The following is a 16,733-nucleotide window of genomic DNA, read 5'->3' as shown; positions in this document are numbered from 1 at the left end:
TCTCTCTCTCTCTCTCTCTCTCTCTCTCTCTCTCTCTCTCTCTCTCTCTCTCTCATTTGTTCTCATGTCATCACTTCCTCTCCTCTCGTGTCCAGCCTCTCAAACATCTTTTATAATAATAAAAATCTTTTTTTTTCATCGACAGTTTTTCTTGTTTTTTTGTTTTTTTTTTCGTTCGTTTCATCTTTTCTGACGTCACAGATCACCTGCATTATTGCTGTCTTCATTTTACGGTAAAATACTGATAATAATAACTCACAGTGACTGTGGAAATGTTACCGTGATAAAAACGTCAGAACGCCTTGTAATGTTAGTGCTGCTGATGTTACGGTGATGAATGTAGAATAAATATGACAGAGTTAATAATCTGAAATATTGACATTAAATGTTTTTACATTCAAACAAACGCTGATTTGTCGAATATTTGACATGAAGCTTCTGTATGTAAAATACAACAGACTGTAATGTTTCTGGGTCACTGTAAAATATGTTCTGCTCATTTTACAGTGAATTACTGGATAATACTCGCAGTGAATTCACAGTAAAATACACTATAAAAAAACAACACTTGTTTTCACGGTAAAAAAACTGTCAGCTGTGGTTGTCAGGATTTTACCGTAATGAACAGAGTAGAGCTTCTTCTAATATTATAAGATGTTAGTGCTGTCACAGCTGAATGTTGTATAAAGGTTCACCATGAATCATTACAGTGTTTTACTGTTTTATTAACAGTCAGCATAAAACACGTCGTTCTGTATTCGTTCAAATGAAACATGACTGTATTTTATATGAATATAGAAAAACATCAGAATCACAATCAGAAATATTTTAATGTACTAATAACATAACACAGTACTGTGTTTCCACAGTAACCTCAGCACACTCATTCACATTCAAACACTGTAATTTTACAGAGAAACTGTATTTTTGCTTTTTTACAATATTATTATTCCAAATAAATACCCATCATGCATTGCCAAAGTGTGATTTCAGTGGTTTATTGTTCGACGTGTTGAAGACACCCCAAACCATCAGTGGAGCTGCATTGTGGGTAATGTAGGCGACAGACAAAGAACAAGGACAGAGTGGACAAAAAAAGTCTGCAGGGACGTCTCAGAGACTACGTCCAGGTTTTAGACAGTCTGCGGGGACGTCACAGAGACTACGTCCAGGTTTTAGACAGTCTGCGGGGACGTCACAGAGACTACGTCCAGGTTTTAGACAGTCGTTGAATATTAATGAATTGTTATTTTAGAAAGAACTGTCAAGTGAGTTGAGATCCCTGATCCGCTACAATGAGTCACTTGTCCAACCATATTAGGTGGTGATTGTCATAGTTCGTCCTCTCTGTTTGTCCCTCCAGATGTTTCCTGTTTGCTTTTCTCCAGACTGGTTGCTCAAGTTTCGCTTCCTCAACCCCTCAGCATGATTTAGTTATTTTTTACCTTAGCTACCAACTTATTGCAATGATTTCACAATCTCCAGTAGTCAGAATCTTCAGTTATAATCACAATCTTTTCTTATGGTTACATTTCAACAGTTCATTTTTGCATTTGTTTAAACACAGAATCATCATTAATCACATTTTAGCTTAGCTCATTTTTATCTTTATGCATTACTCACTCATATATATTTAACAGAACGTAAAATGTAAAAGGAAGCTGCACATGGTGTGTGTGTGTGTGTGTGTGTGTCTGTGTGTGTGTGTGTGTGTGTGTGTGTGTGTGTGTGTGTGTGTGGATAAAACATGGGGGATCTCGTCTTCTCCTGCTGATGTCAGCTGAATCTCAAACAAACCAACTCTCTCTCTCCTGCATATTAACACAGATGTTTCCCTGAGGCGATGCAGTGCTGCAACACACACACACACACACACACACACACACACACACACACACACACACTCACACACACACACACACACACACACACAGTAATTGGGTCCCCGGACAGTTTCCAAGCGACTTAAATCTGAAACGTTTAACTCTGGATGGACACAAAATGGCCACCTGTGTGTGTGTGTGTGTGTGTGTGTGTGTGTGTGTGTGTGTGTGTGTGTGTGACCTTGTTGTTTGACTTTGACCTTCAAACTGTCTTTATCTTCTCATCCAATCAGACACAGACTCACCTCGATGCTCCACTTATGATTCTTCAAAAGGATTTGGTGTCATCAGTGACTCCTGCTGGTCGTCAGGAGGTACTGCAGTGAGACATGGTAACCATGACTACAGCTGTACTCGAGTACTTGTTCTGATTACATTACTAACAGACTGAGCTAACATGAGTTAACAGCAGCTAACATGAGTTAACAGCAGCTAACAGACTGAGCTAACATGAGCTAACAGCAGCTAACAAACTGAGCTAACATGATAGCTAACAATGCAGCTAACAGACTGAGCTAACATGAGCTACAGAGCTAACATTCTGAGCTAACATGAGCTAACAGCAGCTAACAGACTGAGCTAACATGAGCTAACAGCAGCTACAGCTGTCAGCAGTTTACTTCACTGTCCATCATAAACTCTGTAAATCACAGAGAGTTGAGGCGGAGCAGCCGGAGGACATCAGAGGGAAAACCAGAAAACATTTCCTCCATAAAATATGATCCAGTTTCACCAGAATCAGTGAAATAGTTGCTGCTGTGTGACTTAGTGCCGTAAAGCGTTACGACTTCTCCGACCCGGAGCCAAAGTTACATAGAGTGGAGACAGACGTACGAATGACAGAGACACCGTTCACCTGATACAGGTCAGTGTGGGTCACCTGATCACAGGGTACACGGAGATGGTCACCTGATCACAGGTCAGAGTGGGTCACCTGATCACAGGTCAGAGTGGGTCACCTGATCACAGGTCAGTGTGGGTCACCTGATCACAGGTCAGTGTGGATCACCTGATCACAGGTCAGTGTGGGTCACCTGATCACAGGTCAGTGTGGGTCACCTGATCACAGGTCAGGGTGGATCACCTGATCACAGGTCAGAGTGGGTCACCTGATCACAGGTCAGTGTGGGTCACCTGGTCACAGGTCAGTGTGGGTCACCTGATCACAGGTCAGTGTGGGTCACCTGATCACAGGTCAGTGTGGATCACCTGATCACAGGTCAGTGTGGGTCACCTGATCACAGGTCAGAGTGGATCACCTGATCACAGGTCAGTGTGGGTCACCTGATCACAGGTCAGTGTGGGTCACCTGATCACAGGTCAGAGTAAATGTAATTTATTTATACAGTCCTTTCGATGTACCAAAGTGCTTTACAGCAGATAATAAATAAAGAGAACAATAAGTAAAAACAAACAAATTAAAAACAATAAAACACAACAAAATGAAATAAGATAAAGTGTCATCATCAGGTCAGTGCGGGTCAACAGGAGTCATGATGTCATCGACACGTCTCTGTCAGTGTGATGAAGAGGAAGGTGAATTCTTCAATGGAGCTGTGTGTGTGTGTGTGTGTGTGTGTGTGTGTGTGTGTGTGTGGTGTGTGTGATGTGTGTGTGTGTGTGTGTGGATGTTTTTCTTAGTCAGTGGCGCCATCTGCTGTTGAAAACACATAACAGCTGCAGCTTTTACTTTCAGTTTTCAGCTGTGGTGCAAAGTAACTAAGTACATTTACTTGAATACAGTGAGGTGATTTATTCTGACTCTAAAACTACCTCCTTGTGTCCTCCTCTCCTTCTGTACCTCCTTCTGTACCTCCTTGTGTCCTCCTCTCCTTCTTCAGGTGTTTTTTACCTGTGCTGTATGAATAAAGTTTATTCTTGTTGTTGGCATGAATCAGATTCATCGTAGCTCTCAGGCGTGTCACCGTCTCCAGACAAACATCCTGCTGCTTGATAAAAACTGAACTGACAGTTTACTCGTCTCTGATTCGTCAGCTCGCCGTGGCGCTGCGTTCAGGGTCTGCCCTCCCTGCGGGGTAATTACAGCTGCCTCAAACGAAGCGCCTGTTGCGGCTGTAATTGGTTGGCGGTCTGGCGGCGGCGAGTCACTGCTGGGTACTGACTCTCTCCCGAGGTGACGGAGAGACGCTCGGCTCGTGTCTGGACGGAACCTCAGAGGACGAGGAGAATAATTGGACATCAGTACTTCCTCCATCCACCACGGGGGAGTCGTGACCTTTGACCTTGATGATGCCAGCGGCTCTGTGAGGAAGTGGAGGCTTCTTCTTTGTTTGTTTTCTGAGGAGCAGCTTGACCTCCGCTGGTTTCACTTCCTGTTTTGTGTCCTTCTCTTGGAGACGTTTCTTCAGGAAAACAGGAAGTGGAACGTTGGTTAACGTGACCAATCAGCAGCAGCGTGTCAGGGTGACCTCACGGGCCTGGTCTCCTCGCGCAGGTCGATCCAGAGTCGACGGGTCCTGATGAAGGCGACGTCACGAGAAGTGACCCGGCTCTGATCAGTCAAATGTGATGAGATGAGAACCTTTAGAGTCTTGAAGGTCTCTGTAATATGAATAATGAGTAAAAACACATTAGAGTGTCACAGGAAAAGTTCTCGCTATGTCATAATCTGAAAGTTAAGGATCGATTCGACTTTAATAAAGTGTAAGAAGAAAACTAACAGATTTATGGATTTGTCGACTAACCCAGTCAGATTTTCAGGAATCAGACTGAGTCAGAACTTTAGATACATCCTCAGTATGATTTGTTTTAATATTCAGAGAGAACCTTTGTAATCTGAATCGTGCTACATTAACAATCTGAGCGGATTAAAAATAAACTTAAACAGGATGTAGATATGCAGAAGGTCGTGTGATAACTAAAAATGACAAAATAATTTTTAGTAAATCTGAAATGTTAAACAGGTTGTTGCACTAAATAAAAGTGTTACAGTCACCTGGTTACTTCAGGAGATGAACTAAGAAGCAAATATATTCATTTGATTCTCTTTGTTTTATGTTGAAAGGTTTCACATCCCAGCACTGGTTGTGTTGACATATTTAAAGTATTTTGGTATTTTTTGGTGCATTTTGGGGCAAAAAGAGGGAAAATGTCAACACACTGAAAATCATCTGAATTAACAATCAGTAAACAAAAAGTCACTGTTATTGTAACTGAGTACATTTGTCCAAACTGGTCAAAAGTTCAGTATTTTAGGTCAGTCAACCAGCGGTGGTTAATGTTTAATGTCACTGTTGATCAGGTCAGAGTTTCAACACGAGGTCGAAGTCACCAGCACACACACTTCCGTGTTCTGATGGTGTGTGTGTGTGTGTGTGTGTGTGTGTGTGCACATGTTTATCCTCACACTTATCTTGTTAGTTTGTCTGGTCATTATCAGCAACATGTCAAATTTCAGCTTTTATATCGGTCTCTTTGTATGAGTTCATTTTTCTGCACCATCATCGGGTCAGTTGTTAATTTGAGGTGATATTTATATTCTGTCTTCAACAATCACTCCTAATAATCTCTAGATGACAGCGAGGTCCTCAGAAGACACCGAAACACTGCTGGACCCCACAACGGACAAAAACAGGAATGTGTGTGTTCTGTTTCGACAAATTTAAAGATTTAAAGATCTTCCAGCTTCATTCAAAAGTTTTTTATTCCATCAAATGTGTTTTATATATATATATATATATATATATATATTATTTTATATATATATATTATAAATGTAATTATCAAATATAATATGTATATATTGTTATTTTCCGAAACAAACACATAAAGGGGGTCTAGGACAGAGGGGTCACCCCTGTAGATTGTAAAACCTCAGAGGAAATGCACTTTGTGACTTTGGACTATACAAATAAAATCTGATTTGATTGATTGATAAAGTGATTTACCTCACACTATCACCAGTGGTGGAAAGTAACTGAATACATTTGCTCAAATAATTGTACAATTATTTGGCGTGACTGGTGCTTTAATTGAATATTTCCATTTTGTGTTGTTTATTTTACTACATAGTGGCAAATATTGTAGCTTCTACTTCAATTTGACACTTTAAGTTACTTTTTACATGAAGACAATCATATACAACAATGATATTCTTAGATAGATACATTACATTTATTAAAATATAATATACAGTATATTTTAGAGACTCCTCGATGTACCACTCAAAGGGAGTTGGGATACCACCAGTGGTACTTGTACCACAGTTTGAGTACTTTCATTTTTGCTAGTTTCTCTACATTTTGCTAAAAATACTTTATGCTTTTACTTCCTTAGGATTTTGAATTCAGGACGTTTAGTCGTAAAGTATTTTTAGACTAATTGTACTTCATTCAGTAAAGACATGAGTACTTTTCCTGTACTGTCAGCGACAGGTAAAAACAAAATGACCCATGATTGTTTGTTTTGTTTTTTTCGGTTGTTGTAGCCCTGAAAAAATATATTATTATTTTTTTTACTTTTAAAAAAATCATCAAAATGTTTTTTTAATGAAAAAAGCAAAACTTTTATGTGCAATATATTTTTTTAATATCATTTTTAATACAGCAAGATTTAGTTTTTATTCTGTTTTTTTACATTAATTTTTCATCACTGTAGTGATATTAAAGCAGGAAACAAATTACACAACACACACATTGTGTGTGTGTGTGTGTGTGTGTGTGTGTGTGTGTGTGTGTAAAGAGGAAGCAGTGTGTGTATATAAACGGCTGTTGAAGTCGGTCTGATCATCGTCTGATCTGATCTGATCATCAGAGACTCGACACAAACTTCTCCTCTTCATCAAAGCGGTGAGACGCTCTCTCTCTTAATTAATGCATGAATTCTTCAAATCTGTTTATTTTGTTTTAAACTGCAGGTTATAAAGAATTAAATACAAAGCAGATTATTTCATATCGTTTACAATGTTATTCTTACATTTAGTTTTCTTCTCAGTGTGTGATATTTTCTTATAATATGTTTTTAATATTTATTTTAGTCTGGAAGAGGGAAAACTATATTTCAGAATAAATAATTCTTAAGATTAGAAAACAGACAAAACAATCTGTTGTGCGTCAGACTTTTGTGATTCCCCATGTTAGGCACACATTATTTTAAATTTATAATATTCAGGTATTTCTGAACATTCCTTTATACATGCGTTATATTTAATAGTGTTTTCCACATCATTTAATTTTCAATCTGTGAGAAGAAATGTTCATTATTTTTTTCAATGAAAGTGTGTTTTTTTCATTCGAATCCCAGCTTTATACATCTGCAACACAATCATTATTAGTGTAGAGTAATTGATTTTTTTAAAAGGTGTATATAACTTTTATTTCTAGTATATTGTTGTTTATATTATATATACCACCAAGTGAACTAAATGATGTCTTATTTATATTTATATCTGTCTTTAGATTTGTGTGTTTTTATTGAAATATATTTTTGTTCTTTCTGTGCAGTGACCTCAGTAAAACCTGATTCACCGTCATGTCTGCTCAAACCAACGACTCAAACAAATTCAAGGGGCGCTACAATGAGCCGGTACTGTACGAATAACAATATAATTCAGTCATTAGTTGCTCTTTGTTCTTATTTAACAATGTTATGTTTGAATGGTCTTTAGGTGCCGACCTCCAACCTCATGAGTGATGAAAATGACTTCCCAGAGTTTGAACCCTTTGATGAACAGGCCACGCCCAGAAGCCATGCACCTGTGGGCGGTAAGATGTTTCATTTTTTGGATTTTTATCTTTCTGTGTCCAGAAATGATCACTAACATGAAAACATGGTGTACTCAGCACCTCTGTCGGTGCAGCACGTCGACATGTGTCAGCAGATAAACAAACCGAACCACCACACGAGCGCCTACGACATCCAGAACCTGGTGGTCCGTCGCGGTATGGAGTTCGTGATGCTCGTCACGTTCAGCCGCCCGCTGACCCCACAGGACGACTTCCAGCTGGAGTTCCTGATTGGTGAGTCTGAATTCTGATCTCACTTCTCATTGGCCGGTGTCAGTCAGAACTTTGAGTTTCAGCTGTTTGAACCAGAGAATAATCAGATTTGTCTATTTCTGTTCCGGAGCGCGCTCAGTGGCCTCAGCTCCGCCCACATGAGACCAACAGTTAAAGCTCCCTCGTTAACCAATTAGCTGATGAAAACAGTCGCCTGTCACCAAACAATTAGACGACTATCAGTTCATTAGGCAGCATCGCATTCGTTTGGCTGGCTAATTAGTACACACACACTCCCCATGGCACTGCGTTTAGAAAACACACACAGCTGCTGCGTCTGACAGATGTTCAACGACGTCTCAATAAAATCCAAAATTAAACTATCTGACAAAGTTAAAGCTACATTTCTCTGAGTGTCTCGTTGTACCTCCTCTTCCTCCTCCAGGTTCAGACCCTTCAGTCAATAGAGGCTCTCTGGTGGTGGTGACCTGCAGTTCCCGTCAGGGTGGTCCGTGGTCGGGGCAGATTAAGGAGATGCAAGGTGCATCTGTGACGATTGGAGTCACGCCGTCAGCCAACGCCATCGTGGGGAAGTTTCGTACCTATGTGGCCGTCGTGACAGGCACCGGCCTGCAGCGAACCAAGAGGGACCCCAACACCGACCTGTACCTGCTGTTCAACGCCTGGGCCCCAGGTACGAACACTTCTACTGCCTCCTAGAGGCTGAGACAAAGGTTCTGTCCTGTTCTGTGTCTGGCAAGCTCTCACCAACGACTAAAAGTCAGACTCAGATTTACTCTTGTCCGGCGGCACCTGTCCCGATCCAAAACTCCTGTGGTCCAAACACTAACACTCCCCCGGTGCTCTGAGCTCACAGTCCGGGCAGCCTGGCTAACAAACTGAGCTAACATGAGCTAACAGCAGCTAACAACTCTCTATCTGTGCAGAGGACGCCGCGTTTTTCCCTGATGAAGCCGGACGGAGGGAGTACGTCCTGAACGACGTCGGCATTATGTATCAGGGTTCTGCTGGCGCTGTGTCACAACGCAACTGGATGTTTGGACAGGTACGCACAAATATTCAAAGACACCGTGACAAGTCACGAAGAAAGAACCTAAAGCTGATGTGTTACCTCCATGCAGTTTGAGCGTGGTGTTCTGGACGCCTGTATTTACATCCTGGATGCGTCTCGGATGCCGATCTACGACCGGGGCAACGTCATCAAACTGGTCAGGAAAGGGTCCGCCATGGTGAGAACACAGAGTGGAAAAACTTTAATTCAACATTGTCCAATTAGACGTATTAATTAGTCAGTCACATGACTCTGTGGTGATCGTCATACAAACTGAACCGTCATGCGACATTTTTGGCGCCACCCTCAGGTCAAATATTAAATAATTGTATCTTTACTTTGTATCGCTGACCTTTGACCTCCCTCTACCCTCAGCTGAACTCTCAGGACGATAACGGCGTGTTGGTTGGGAACTGGAGTGACGACTACTCCATGGGCACGCCACCAACGTCCTGGACGGGCAGCGTCAAGATCCTGCTGCAGTATGCCAACACCGGAGTCCCTGTTTGTTTCGCCCAGTGCTGGGTGTTCGCCGGAGTCTTCAACACCTGTAAGAGCGTGCACTGTTACCAAGTTAAACTTTAAAAATGCTGCTGTGGATGTCAGGGCTTCATATAGACCCAACCACAAGAGACACAAGACATGTTGATGATGTTGGTACACATGTTAAAACATTTCGTGTCCCTGCAGTCCTACGTTGCCTCGGCATCCCGGCGAGACCCATCACCAACTTCTCTTCAGCTCACGACAACACGGGCAACCTGAAGACCGACCTCATCTTCAAGGCTGACGGCACACCGGACAGGCGCCACACCAGGGACTCCATCTGGTCGGTCCAGACGTCTTTCAGTCGTGTCTGTCGCTCGGACCAGAATCAGAAACAGCTCGTCTCATATGCAGTCAATGTCTTCTATGTCTTCTCTGTAGGAACTACCACTGCTGGAACGAGGTGTACATTGTTCGTCCTGACCTGCCGCCTGGACTCGGAGGATGGCAGGTGGTGGACGCCACGCCTCAGGAGACCAGTGATGGTGGGACAGACAGGAGAAAGAGACAGATCGATGGACAGGTGAAACGCTGGACAACAAACATGACACTGTGTTTGATTCACAGGACATTTTCGCTGTGGTCCGGCCTCAGTCGCTGCCATCAAGGAAGGCCTGCTGTGTCACCCGTTTGACTCTGGATTCGTCTTTGCTGAGGTCAGTGTGTCCACAGCAGAAATACTACAAACTTTTACTCAGGTACAAATGTGTCTTATCGTCTTTCCCACAGGTCAACAGTGACGTGATCTTCCACAAGCGGGACCGCTACGGGACTCTGAGTCCATTCAGGGTGGATAAGACTCATATTGGGCAGGCTATTTACACCAAAGCTGTAGGCAGCACAGCATCTTTGGACGTCACGCACAACTACAAGTACCCTGAAGGTAACACATAAAACAAGTAACCTGAAAAAGACGTGAGGACGCCGTCTGTACTGAGCTGTACTTGTGTGTCCAGGTAGTGCAGAAGACAACAGGACTATGTCTCGGGCGGAGGAATACGGCGTTGAGAGGGATCACTCCGAGGTGCCCGATGGACAACTGTCCGTCTCCATCACGGCTGAAAAGGTGACACACCTGTCTCTTCATCAGCAGACACAGCAGCCGGATAATATTATAATAATAATATACTAAATCTAATAATACTAAATCTCTCTTCAGGTCATGCTGGGTCAGGACGTGAACCTGTTTGTGGATTTCCAGAACCAGGGTGAACACCCCAGAACGGTCCAAGCTCACCTGAACGCGTCGGTCATCTTCTACACCGGAGTCACGGCCAATCACTTCAGAGCCGAGGACTTCACTGTCACCGTGCAGGCCTATCAGAGTGAGCGACATGAAGAGGGAAAGTGCTGAACGTTTGTAGATTCACAAAAGAACGGTGATGATGACGACGTGTGTGTGTGTGTGTGTGTGTGTGTGTGTGTGTGTGTGTTGCAGCCGAGCGTGTGATGTTGAAGGTCACAGCTCAGGAGTACCTGCCTCACCTGGGCTCTCAGCTGTCCCTGCACTTTATTGTGACTGGACAGGCTGACGACCAATCAGTGTCCGCCATAAATGTGACCAACCTGGAGACCCCGCGGCTCACCGTGACGGTAAACACCCGTCTGTCTGTCTGTCTGTCTGTCTGTCTGTCTGTGGTTGTTTTGTGTGTCTTACCTCGCTGTTACAGGCTCTTCTTCTTCTTCTCTCTGGTTGTAGGTGAGCGGCGAGCCTCGGGTGCAGCAGGAGATGTTTGTGAACGTTTCCTTCACCAACCCCTTCAACTTCCCTCTGCACAACGTACACCTGGCCATGGAGGGACCTGGACTCATAGACTGCAGGTCACGTTATTACAGGTACGCTCTGACAGCTGACTGACGGTTTCTGGTGTGAGCGCTTCATTCACGCCTCTCTGGTGTTTCAGCGCCATCGATCCTCAGGCGTCCATCTCCTGGAACGAGACGTTCTCCCCTCGTCTGGACGGACCACGGTGCATCTTGGCGGTGCTGGACAGTAACAACCTGCGCCAGGTAACTTCCTCTGTTCATGTTGAGTATGATCATCAGGACAAACCTCGACCTCTGACCTCTGACCTCGACCTGACCGCCGTTTTATTTGTTCACATTTTGACGCGTTAGCATCAAGTCCTTTGTTTGTCCACCCACATGTGTGTGTGTGTTTGTTCAGGTGTGGGGAATGGCTGAAATCATCATCATCACGGCCTGAGGTGATTGGTGCCAAGAGATGTGACCCCGCCCCCTTGCCATTTCCAGCATGTTTCCACCAATCAGAGAGGAGCGCGGTCAAAAAACATTTAAAATCTGTGATTAAGATTCATAAAATCATAAAACTAATTAAAACCAACTAATTCAACAGTTATTACACTTTTTTAATTAAATGCAACACTTCCAGATTTTTGTGTTTTTAAAGAATAAACAGCAAAATTTTCATAATCAGTTAAATGAGTAACTCTGTTTAACGAGGATTGTTCTTTGCTTTGTGCCTTTAACACTGTTATCAATGCTGAAACTTTCTACTAACAATAAAAGCAGATTCAAAACCACTGAAGGTCTCACTGATTACTTCCAAATGATTTTTTATTCTATTGTAATTATCTTTGTAAATATCTTTTATGTTAGTGAACGTATAAAAGAGAAGAAAACATTTTATAATAATGATAATTTATGGAAGGATATAAAAGTTTTAACGATCACTTTCTGTGTCGTTCAAAGTAAAAACTACATTTCCCTCTAAGATGGACTACAAGTATAGACATTATATTTTCATATCAGACAGGCAAACAGACAAACAGACAGACAGACAGACAGACAGACAGACAGGTCTCTGTGCTGTCTGTTATGTAAGCACAGGACGAGCTGCAGTCAAACATTTTAACCACTAGAGGGAGGCAGCAGCTTTTTGTTTCTGTAGTGAAACTTTCAGCCACAAACTGAACTGTGTGTGTGTGTGTGTGTGTGTGTGTGTGTGTGTGTGTGACACTTTACTCCAGTTACTGCAGACTTGCTACAATATTATATTACATTAGTTATTGTGATAGTAATCAAAGGATCAAGGATCCTGAGCTTTTACTGAAGTAAAAGTTTCAAATGTTTTGTTCTTGAAAAAAGAGATTTTGATTTTTATTGAAAATCATTTTCAGCAGAGATAAAAACACTGACACTGAGTTCATATTTCTAATGGAGGACGTCGATTAAAAACCTCAAACTGAGAAAAAAACATGAAACAAAAATGAAACTTAAAAATGAACTGAAAGTTTGTTTTCCATTTTAAATGATTCATTTCTAATACGAAGCATCAACATAACATTTCTCAAGTTTCATTTCTGTCTTCTTGTTGAAATCTGCAGCAGCGTTCAGTTTCTTCGTCTCTTTGTTTCTTCGTCTCTTTGTGTCTTCGTCTCTTTGTGTCTTCGTCTCTTTGTTTCTTCTCCACCTACCAAACTTTTTGGTTTTTTACAGCCTGAAAGATTTAAAGTTGTCTGACTGACCAGGCTTTATTTCAGGTTTACAGACAAACACAGACTGTGATAATCTGACAGATTACGGCTGAAGAGATCTGTCAAACTTTGTTAAAGTGACAGAATGAGAAACTTTGAAGTGAAAAAAAGAAACTTTGAATGTTTCAAAGTGTCAGTCAAAGCAAGAGAATACGCTTAGCTTCCACGATAACGTTTGCAGACCCTCAAAGGTCAAAGGTCACGGTAACAGGATGGTTAATACATAATGTGACATGAGTGTGTGTGTGAGTGTGTGTGTGAGTGCCGTAGGTGTTAGCGCTCCCCTCCCCCACCCCTGACAGCAACAGGTGAGTCGTTGTCATGGTGACTGTATCTAACACATCAGCATCACCAAACTGGTCTTTCCAGATACCACATCAGTCTGACACACACACACACACACACACACACACACACACACACAGTCTGTGTTCGGACATGCAGTGAACATGCTGCTGCACACACACATAAATGTTTGCTCTTCTATACTTGTGAGGACCCTCGTTCTAAAGATAACAAGTCTGCAAACGTTAGCCCACGTTAGCGGAGCGCTAGCTAGTTACATCTAAAAGTTAATTAGCTAACTAAGCGGCTAATTAATCTTTACTTAGGTTGTTACGTCTGAAAGCTAACGTCAGTGAGATGCTTGCTAACTAATGAGCTAACTTCCATAATTAGTTGCTATGTGGCTAACGTTAGCAAAGCTAACACCCGACCACCTCCAGTCATTAGCTAGCTGTGTGCTACATCTCAAAGCTAATGCTAGTGAAATGCTAGCTAACTAAGTGGCTAATTTATCTTTGGTTGTTACATCTGAAAGCTAATGTTAGCCAAACGTGAGCTGGCTAGACAGCAAAACACCAACTAACTAATTTATATAAGTCTTTGATTGGCTAGTTAAATCGCTAACTAACGAGTTACACACCTAGCTAACTAGCTGGTTAATCTCCATTAATTGTTAGCTAGCTGAATCTGGCTGTGTGCTAGCTGTGAGAGCTAATGTTAGCCACATACTAGCTAACCAACTTATTTACATAAACATGAATTGTTGGTTAGTTAGTTAGCTCTGGTTTTACTAACGTTATATATATGTATAGCTAGTTAGCTCTGGTTTTACTAACACTATGTATATGTATAGTTAGTTAGCACATAGCAGCTCAACTCTTACTTAACTTCACTAATTTTATGAACTAACTAAATACAGACTCACATCACTGATCTAAAGCAGCATCACTTCCTGACTGTCAGTCACTGCTCTTGAGAAATGTGCTTTTGTAAAAGTGTCTCCACCCTGCAGAGACAGAAACATCACGGAGAAACACAGAGCTGGAAGAGTTTTCACATGTTCATATGTTTACATGTTCACATATGTTTATATGTTCATATGTTCACATGTTCACATATGTTTATATGTTCATATGTTCACATGTTTACATATGTTTATATGTTTACATGTTTACATATGTTCATATGTTTACATGTTGACATATGTTCATATGTTCACATGTTTACATATGAACATATGTTCACATGTTTATACGTTCATATGTTTACATGTTTACATATGTTTATATGTTCATATGTTCACATGTTTACATGTTTATATGTTCATATGTTTACATATCTTCATATGTAAACATGTAAACATATGTTTATATCGTCATATGTTCACATGTTTACATATGTTCATATGTTCATATGTTCACATGTTTACATATGTTTATATGTTCATATGTTCACATGTGTAAAAACAGTCAGTCAGTGGACTGCTCTGTAGTTTCAGCCCGTCGTCGTCGTCGTGCTCTGTGCAGGCTGCATGCTCCGAGCGGGGCAGGCCTCAGGCTGCAAGGCAAACAACTGTTACCTACAAATCATCCGTCACTATTGGAAACCGGTTTTTCACCCCCTCCTCCCTTTCTCTCTCCCTCCACCCTCCTCCCTCCACCCTCCTCCCCCCACTCCACCATCCTCCCTCCCAGCGCTCTGCATGTCTGAGCTGAAAACCTGACGTGAACGTGCACATGTGTTTGTCAGGCCGGTTGGGAAACAGTGAGGCAGAGCAGCATGTGCCTGTCATCCCCCCACACTGTCGACAGGTGTTGGCTTCATGTGACTGCCTGCCTGTCCGGACAGCGCTCCAATGAAGAAAGAGGAGGAGGAGGAGGTGGAGGAAGAGGAGGAGGAGGTGGAGGACGAGGAGGAGTGTGTAAAGTTTCATCAACAACAACTGTGTCAACTCTCAGTGGCTCGGTGTTGGGTTGTCCTTTCTCCGGCTGGTGTTCGGCTGAGTTTGGGGATGCCTCTCCTCCTCCTCCTCCTCCTCCTCCTCCTCCTCCTCCTCTCCACTGGGTCAATGGATGAATCCACCCTTTTGTTGGCGATGGTTCGTTCCTCAGCAACAGCTCCATGGTTACAGTCCAATAAATAACATCACACTCTCTCTTCTGCGTCTCTGTTTTCAGGCCGGGATGCAAAAAGAGTTTTTCTTTCCCCGTTTGAAAGTTTCATAAAAAAAAGATGAAAAACTGTTTGTGACTCGTTAAAACATCGAAGAGAGAAAAAAAGTTTGAAACTCGACAAACCGTCTGAGAAGTTTTAGACAGTCTGCAGGAACGTCTCAGAGACTACGTCCAGGTTTTAGACAGTCTGCGTGGACGTCTCAGAGACTACGTCCAGGTTTTAGACAGTCTGCGGGGACGTCACGGAGACTACGTCCAGGTTTTAGACAGTCTGCGAGGACGTCCAGGTTTTAGACAGTCTGCGAGGACAGATCCTCAGTGTTAGCTGTATTAGCTTTAGCTCTGCTGCTTAGTCTGCAGATCATCTCGGTTCTGTCACGTTAGTCCCTGCTGGGCCTAACGGGCCCTGCTGAGCTCTGGTCCGGTCCGGCTGCTGAGCCCGGTTCTGTTAGCATGCTATCGACAGATTCAGTTAGCAGTTAGCTACATTAGCATGTGGTTAGGCTAAAGCTATCTGTCCATCAAGTTTGGCTTCATACACTTTAAACAGTTTGAAACAGTTACTCATGTTAATGCTGGTGAACGACCTCTGAACAATGTGTGTGTGTGTGTGTGTGTGTGTGTGTGTGTGTTGATGGCTCTTTGTATCTCAATAGATTCATTTGAATTGAAAAGTGTCCAGCTGAGGTGAAAAGCAGTGATTGGATTAAAGATGTAATGCCGTTAGCTGCTTTTCTGGTTGTGTGTGTGTGTGTGTGTTTGTGTGTGTGTGTCTGTGTGTCTGTGTGTGTGTGTGTGTGTGTGTGTGTGTGTGTGTGTGCATAATGAAGTGGAGGCTCCTGCAGTATTTCATATGTCAACAGTACACACAGATCTGTGTCTGCTTCTATCAGTCTCTCATCAGCTCAGACTTCTTCAAACTGTTTCTGATGATATGATGCTAATGTGCCGATGCTCGGCTCCAGTTCTGGCACGACACTGGCTCTGGTCCCATCAGCGCCCACATCCCAGCCTGGAAACTTCTTCTTCCCCGGAGCTCTGAGCTAACAGCAGCTAACAAACTGAGCTAACAGCAGCTAACAAACTGAGCTAACTAGAGCTAACAAACTGAGCTAACAGCAGCTAACAAACTGAGCTAACAGCAGCTAACAAACTGAGCTAACAGCAGCTAACAAACTGAGCTAACTACAGCTAACAAACTGAGCTAACAGCAGCTAACAAACTGAGCTAACTACAGCTAACAAACTGAGCTAACAGCAGCTAACAAACTGAGCTAACTACAGATAACAAACTGAGCTAACAGCTAACAAACTGCGGAG

General features: G+C 42.5%; 1 protein-coding gene across 1 annotated transcript; it reads left to right on the top strand.

The window, feature by feature from the left end:
* Positions 1–6,640: 6,640 nt before the first annotated feature.
* LOC104936032 (coagulation factor XIII A chain) lies at positions 6,641–11,995 on the top strand. The gene is made up of 18 exons (XM_010751971.3): positions 6,641–6,691; positions 7,346–7,427; positions 7,510–7,606; positions 7,685–7,861; positions 8,286–8,534; positions 8,788–8,906; positions 8,983–9,090; positions 9,288–9,462; positions 9,603–9,741; positions 9,840–9,943; positions 10,026–10,114; positions 10,188–10,341; positions 10,415–10,524; positions 10,618–10,783; positions 10,897–11,051; positions 11,158–11,294; positions 11,363–11,468; positions 11,626–11,995. The coding sequence occupies exons 2-18, from the start codon at positions 7,374–7,376 to the stop codon at positions 11,662–11,664; spliced, it is 2,178 nt and encodes a 725-aa protein (XP_010750273.2). The 5' UTR covers positions 6,641–6,691; positions 7,346–7,373; the 3' UTR covers positions 11,665–11,995.
* The last annotated feature ends 4,738 nt before the right edge of the window (positions 11,996–16,733 follow it).

The sequence above is a fragment of the Larimichthys crocea genome, chromosome XXIII (genome assembly GCF_000972845.2).
Source record: "Larimichthys crocea isolate SSNF chromosome XXIII, L_crocea_2.0, whole genome shotgun sequence".
NCBI lineage: Eukaryota > Metazoa > Chordata > Actinopteri > Sciaenidae > Larimichthys > Larimichthys crocea.
This window is presented reverse-complemented; position numbering and strand designations above follow the sequence as displayed.